Below are 6,537 nucleotides of genomic sequence, written 5' to 3'. Positions count from 1 at the left end.
GAAGAAGAAGAAGAAGAAGAAGAAGAAGAAGAAGAAGAAGAAGAAGAAGAAGAAGAAGAAGAAGAAGAAGAAGAAGAAGAGTAATAAATAAGAGTAAATGGAGAGAGAATTGCTGTGCTTCGGTTTTCCAGAGCAGAATTCCAAATCCAGAAAGAGATGACTCCTATCAGCAAAACAGCATCATTTAAACAGCACTTTAGTGAGAAACCTCTAAACTCTGGGCAAACATACACGTGTATGTGTGAATTCACTTTTGCTAATGGATGCTCCCAGGCCCCGCAAGGCAGATAAAGAGGACATAACAGGTAGACAGTGCTGAGGGACCCGAAGAAGCATGCTCCTCCCACTCACTCTTCTCCACTTTCATCCGCTTGGACTCCATGAAGGCAACGTTGAGCCTTTGCTCTGTGTATTCCTGGAGGAGATCATCTCTTGCTGCCAGCAATTTGAGAGGGTTCTTGGAAGCCTGGACTCGGCGCTTGGGCCTAACCGAGCGCTTATGCTCAGCCACGGAAGATGTCAACCTGTGGGCAAAACAGATGTGGCTCAGGGTGTTGTCTGAGACCCGGAACAATAAACTCTGCTATGTTTACTTCCTGATTTCATCCCACTGCTCCTGCCGTGAGGTAGTCACATCCTGGAGGTAAAGGGAGATTTGAGCCTACTCTAGTTCTGGAAGCCTTGCCCACTTGTGCCTATGGTCTCTGTCTAGAGGGTTTCCAGTGTTATAGGACAGCTCATTACACTGCTGGTTAGAGAGCCCAAGATTCTTTGTACACGCATGGCTACTGCTGCTGTCAACAGCAAGTTCTCAGAGACTCCCCAGATGGCCACTGCACCTCCATTGAATCCCCTTTGCCCCATATTAAAATTTTTTTTCACATACAGCTTTTCTGTTTCCTCCACAGCTAGTATTAACTTAACCTATGAGCTCCCTAGAAAATTAACCATACTTGTGAAGACTATATTGGAATAAAATAGGCCTTCAGAATCATTTCTGATCCCTGAGACTGTCCCAAGACTGAGTTGACCAGCCTGGGGAGGTAGTGTTCAATGATACGATCTTTCAACAGACTCCTGTGCTGACATGCAACTGTCAAATGTTTAGGTCTCTGCAGGAAGCATTTTTTGTATACAACTACTGTGCAGTGAGCACAAGTACAGATTTGTGTAAGTTATTACTTATCACAACTATATATACCACGTCAGCAATGACAGTTGGATGGGGAGAACATGAACGGAACTGGCTGACATACCCAAAGCAGTACATCACATGAGGAGCAGTTTAGGGAAACCTCTACCATGAGTAAACACACCTGTGGGAGACACAGTCGCTCTGGTAATCGTAGAGGGAAGAGCAGAGCCATGCGGTGGGTGGCTGTGTGCAACTTGCTTAGAACAAGTGCCCCTACTTCTGATAATATCATATGGCCTTCCTCTGGTGCCCATCTCACCTCCAAGGTTGGTAGACATCATCTGTCCCCTTGACTCCATGAATGACTTTAGCAATAGACTTGGGACCCAAACTGAAACAGTGAAGGCCAAACCTGAACTTTGAGAGTCTACTGGGAAGTGAACCAGACTGCTGTATTGACTGAGTAGCCTGGTCATTTGGTGCTAGAGGTGGACACCTCTTTCCCTACAGTTGCAGCTTGACCAAGAGAGGAGCCAGTGTTTGGAAAGACAGCCTTGAGAGACCGTGCTGCTCTGGACACTCAGGGCACACCCGAGTTTGAACTAAATTCTTCCCCAGTGTGTTTTGTTTGATGGTTTTTTTTTTTCTGATTGCAATTCAACACATGTATTTTTCTGGCACATGCCACAGATGGAATCCTAACACGTAAACACTTTCTATAGCATTTGGGAGCCTCCAAGAAAACCCATGAACATACTAATTTTATACATCACTGGCAGCAAAGGAACCCTAGCTCCTAATCTGCTAAGCTGTTTTCATCCAAATATCCAGTTGTAAGTTAGGGGTGTCCAGTGGGATGTTGTGGGCATCTGCTAGGTGGCGATGCTAAAAACACCACAACGTGTGAGCGATGTGAAGCCAGCCACACCTTTCAAGACTGCACAAATACCCAGGGCACACACAGCAGGCGTGCAAGTACAGCAGGGTGACCACGTGTGCTCTCTCTGCACCAAGGAGATGTGCACCTGACTCTAGAACACATACGCATGGCGGAAGTGTCTGCTGACAGTCGAGGAGGCATGGGAAGGAAGTCAATCTCAAACTCACTTGGGGGCATACGGGTCAAAAATGACATCAAAGTCCTCGTCCAGGTCCACAGGACTTTGAGGTATACTGTGATCCACGCTGCGGTAGAATTTGGCAAAGGTCTCATCATCATCCAACTTCATCACCTCCTTGACAGATTTCCCAGTGACTGTGAGAACCGTCTCCTGCATCCCGGCAACTATCAGGAACAAAGCCCCCATGAGCTTTAGAGAAACAATTGCTGTGACCTTTCTTTGCACTGTTGTAATGGTCTTTTCCCTCAAATTCCCAGAGTAGGGGAAAGTTCTCTCTCTGCCTGCTCCTGCCCCCCAGCTCCCAGCTTGCTCTGCTTCTCACATAAGGACCTCCCACCTGCCCAGTGATGCTAGGGCAGGAAGCAGGCTGACTGCGCCTACACAAACACATGAGCATTTCTGAACCTGACCTCTCCTGGAGGGGAGCTAACCTCAGCCTTGTTCCATCTAAGATTTCTGCCAACATTTCTGCTAAGAGCTGGAAAGCGTTTGACTGACCACACACACGATGTCACTGCGTTGCTTGGGATGCCATCCCTCTATCCTAAGGTTACAGCGGCACTGTGACCATGAGAGACAGAGCTGTGCTCCAATAAGAGCAGGTGGGACACTGGGAAGGTCACGGCACTGCCTGCATCATGTTGGCTAGTTTATATTAGCTTTATAGAGGCTAAAGTCATTTAGAAGAAGAGAATATCAACAGAAAATGCCCCTACAAGATTGGCCTGTGGGACATTGTCTTGATTCGTGATTATGTGGGAGGTTCCAGCCCATAATGGGTGTTGCTACCCCCAGGCAGGTGGTCCTGGGTGTTCTGAGGAAGCCAAGTGAAGCATGACAGTAAGCAGCACCTCTCCATGACCCTTGCAGTCAGGTTCCAGCCCTGATGAGTTCATGTTCTGACTTCCTTGGATGATAGACTACAAAACAAACTGTAAGATAAAAGAAAACCCTTTCCGCGCCAAGTTTTTTTTTTTTTTTTATCTTCAGTCATGGTATTTATGACAGCCATAGAAACCTAACTAAGACAATGGTATGATAGATTTCATTGTTAATATAGCTTACCCAGTCAAATTAGCTACTGTATTACACCCTTATCATCTGGTTTTCAGTATTTGTGTAACTTATAGCCTTTAGGGATCACTGTCAACAGTGCAGACTACTAGTACCAGGTACTGGTTTATCACAAGAGAAGCAGCTATTTCTGCAAACTGCCTTCTGTGTCAACAACTATTATATTAAAACGTTTATTGCATTACCTTTTTACCAGAATTGCCTTTTAGAAAGTATTTGGGATTATAAAAAAAATACCTTTTGCTTTAACAGAAATGATGACTATAACTCAAAGCCAAGAATACGTTGATTTTTATTTGTACAGTAACTGCTTTGTGGCATAAAGGCAATATCATGGAGGTATACTTGGACTGGATGACATCCCAAGGGTTTGAAAACTTGGGTATCCCAAATTCAGGATATTATCAAGTGGATCAGAGTTTGAACTTTAATTAGTATTGACTACAGTTTCATTTTCTGAAGGACAACAACAGAAACTTTAAGTGTGTGTGTATGTATAAATTGCTAAAAGTATACTAGAAAGAAGATAATTTGGCTGAGGAGGGAGAGCAATCAGAAGTAGGATTTGGAGAGCCAGCTATGGTGATGCACGCCTGTCACGCTAGCTCTTAGCGGAAGATCAGAAGTTCAAGGTTATCCTTGGCTATGTAGGAAGTTCAAGGCTAGCCTAGTCTATATGAGACCTTGTTTCAAAAAACAAAACATCAGTAAAAACAAAAACAAATGACAAACACAAACAGAAACAAACACCCCAAAAGTTAAGAAGTTGAAACTTGGAATTCAGAAATTCTGAGAGAGTAGATGCTGTCAGGGATTTTAAGATTTTCTTTGTCATTCATGGGAAGTAGAGAGCAAAGTATGCTGTAGCAGAAGCTCCTTTCTGCCTTCTGGAATGTACCTTTGTTGTTCAGCTTCCTTAGAAAAGTCTCCAGCCTGTCCAGCTTCAGGTCCGATTCCAGCTGCATGTCTGGTCTGGCTTCAATATCTAAACAACAGAAATCATCAGTGAGCAAGTGCCCCCGGGGCCTCCCTGTGCCAATGCTCGCATCACTGTGGACAGGATGACTTACCTTCCAGGGGTTTGGAAACTGGGGTGGTGCCCCTTGATTTGCTGCAGAGAGGGGATGAGACTGGGGTTATGGCTGTGGGTGATGCCAGACCTACAGAACACACAAGTGGACAGTTTAGCATCTTAAAGATTAATTGTGGAAGTTCTCACAGAAGCCAGTAATCTGAACATGCCCCTACAATACGAGCAGATACACAAGGTAACCTGTATGCACAGGTTAGCCACCACACTGTACAGGGCTGTGCAGGGCAAATGCAGCCATGCCTTTGATTTTCCTATTCCTATGAACTACGCAGCTGTCAAGCTAGTGTTCCAAAATGAACAGAGAAGGCATGGGGAAACATACCCACGGCATGAAAATGGCTCCCAGGATATCCTGGAACAATGAAGTTTGGAAGGCCTATTTGAGTGGCAGAATCACAGAGGAAAAAACAAAGTGGTAGCACCTCCCACAGAAGAAGTTAGGAGTAGGCTGTCTTGTCCTAGGCAGCAAGTGGCCCTGGACACCAGGATTCTTGTCCAGTCTGGCAGGGGTGGGAGCAGTGACAATGTGGTCTTGTAAGCATTAGACTTAGACTCCTTAGGATAAGATAACGATTAAAACATTTAGCATATATTTCTTCTTTGATATTGTTCATGCTGGTTATAATTCTAATTTTTATGTATGGTTTTCCTCTTTTTTTCCGTGGACAATATTTGATATTTGTTTTTACTGCATATAGTTTTGTATTAGGCTTAGAACTCTCTTATTTAGACAAAAGGGGGAGGTGCTTTTCAGCCAACAGCTTTTAAGATAACATCCCACTTTGAGCATGGTCTCTTGTACTTTAAATGCTGACAAAAAGCATGCACAAATTTGGTTCTAGTTCCCAGCTCATACAGAGGACTAGCGGATTGCTGCTCTTTCTGTGAGTTTATCCCCAGACAAATAACCCTTTGTTATACTCCATTTCGGGCTATTGTGGAGCTCTTTTGTACATCAACAGATGGAGAATAGTCCAGAGGTCTGACCTCAGAAGAAAGATTTGGGATTGTGGGAGAGTCACACTCAACAGCTGAGGTATGCTGAAAACAACCCTAAGTTCCCTGAGACACAGGGTGGGAAGTATTTACTCAGTCAAAGGCTAGTGACAGGTAAGAAGGGAAATTTTAACACAGAGTGGGCACCCTGTTGAAATAAGCAAACTGCCATAAGGATATAAGGTGGAGCCATCAGAAGAAGCCTTGGGTTTACTTTCAATTCCAATTGTTTTTTATTGATTTGAGCCGCTTCTTGTTAGTGGGGGGAGGGTAAGAGGTGTGTGTGTGTGTGTGTGTGTGTGTGTGTGTGTGTGTGTGTGTGTGTGTGTGTAGGGGGCAGGGACCGGGCTCAAGATTACACCTGACTAAACAGTTCCAAGTTCCCATAAGAAAAGCCAAGTCCTGCTTCAACCTGTGAAAGTAAATGGCCTTCTGCTGTCCTTGGATGATCCCAAGGTTAACACATTTGTTTCAAAGGCTTCTGCGAAGATTCAAGGAAATTTCCCTCTGAGATTTGCCCTCTCCCCTGCAAATATTCACACAGTGAATGACTTTGACTCTACACAGAACAGAAGGTTTAAGGAGAGGAAATGCTCAACTCAGGAAGCACACGGCAGAACTTGAAGACTGAAGGGATCCTGACATTTAACCATGTCCCAAAGAACAGGAATTAAAGCTCCAAACACCCTCAAAACTCTCTGCAGATGACTTAGGGATGTGGCATGCGACTCAGCACTCAGTTTCCTGCACGTTTGGGTCCAGCCTCACGCAGTTCTAGCGTTCCTGGTGAACTAAGGATGCAGGGCACCCTTTTCCCTGGAATTCAGAGCATCCTCTAGACATCTGTCACATGCCTGCAAAGGGACATAGGAAGTGACCCGCAAGGGACAAGAGGGGTTCCTTCATACTAAAATGCCTTTACTACAAAAGCTTACTTGATAGTGGTGGGGTGGTGGGGAGGCACGGCTAGATGCTCATTAGGCCACAAGAAGATGGAAACAATTTAAAACGAATTGTGGGAAATAATTGGTTAAAATTACTTGTATCTTTCTGTCTTTTTTTTCTATTTCTCTTCCTTCCTTCCTTCCTTCCTTCCTTCCTTCCTTCCTTCCTTCCTT

General features: G+C 44.7%; 1 protein-coding gene across 2 annotated transcripts in view; it reads right to left on the bottom strand.

Annotated features, from left to right (window-relative positions):
• Svil (supervillin) overlaps positions 1–6,537 on the bottom strand; it is a 196,748-nt gene that overhangs the window by 27,931 nt on the left and 162,280 nt on the right. For both annotated transcript variants that reach the window (XM_026783048.1, XM_026783047.1), the window contains 4 exons: positions 4,401–4,490; positions 4,229–4,315; positions 2,243–2,420; positions 352–524 (listed from right to left, as the gene is read on the bottom strand). In XM_026783048.1, coding sequence (XP_026638849.1) covers positions 352–524; positions 2,243–2,420; positions 4,229–4,315; positions 4,401–4,490 — 528 coding nt within the window. The remainder of the gene's footprint in view (positions 1–351; positions 525–2,242; positions 2,421–4,228; positions 4,316–4,400; positions 4,491–6,537) is intronic.

Source organism: Microtus ochrogaster, chromosome 16 (assembly GCF_000317375.1).
Source record: "Microtus ochrogaster isolate Prairie Vole_2 chromosome 16, MicOch1.0, whole genome shotgun sequence".
In the NCBI taxonomy this organism is placed as follows: Eukaryota; Metazoa; Chordata; class Mammalia; order Rodentia; family Cricetidae; genus Microtus; species Microtus ochrogaster.
This window is presented reverse-complemented; position numbering and strand designations above follow the sequence as displayed.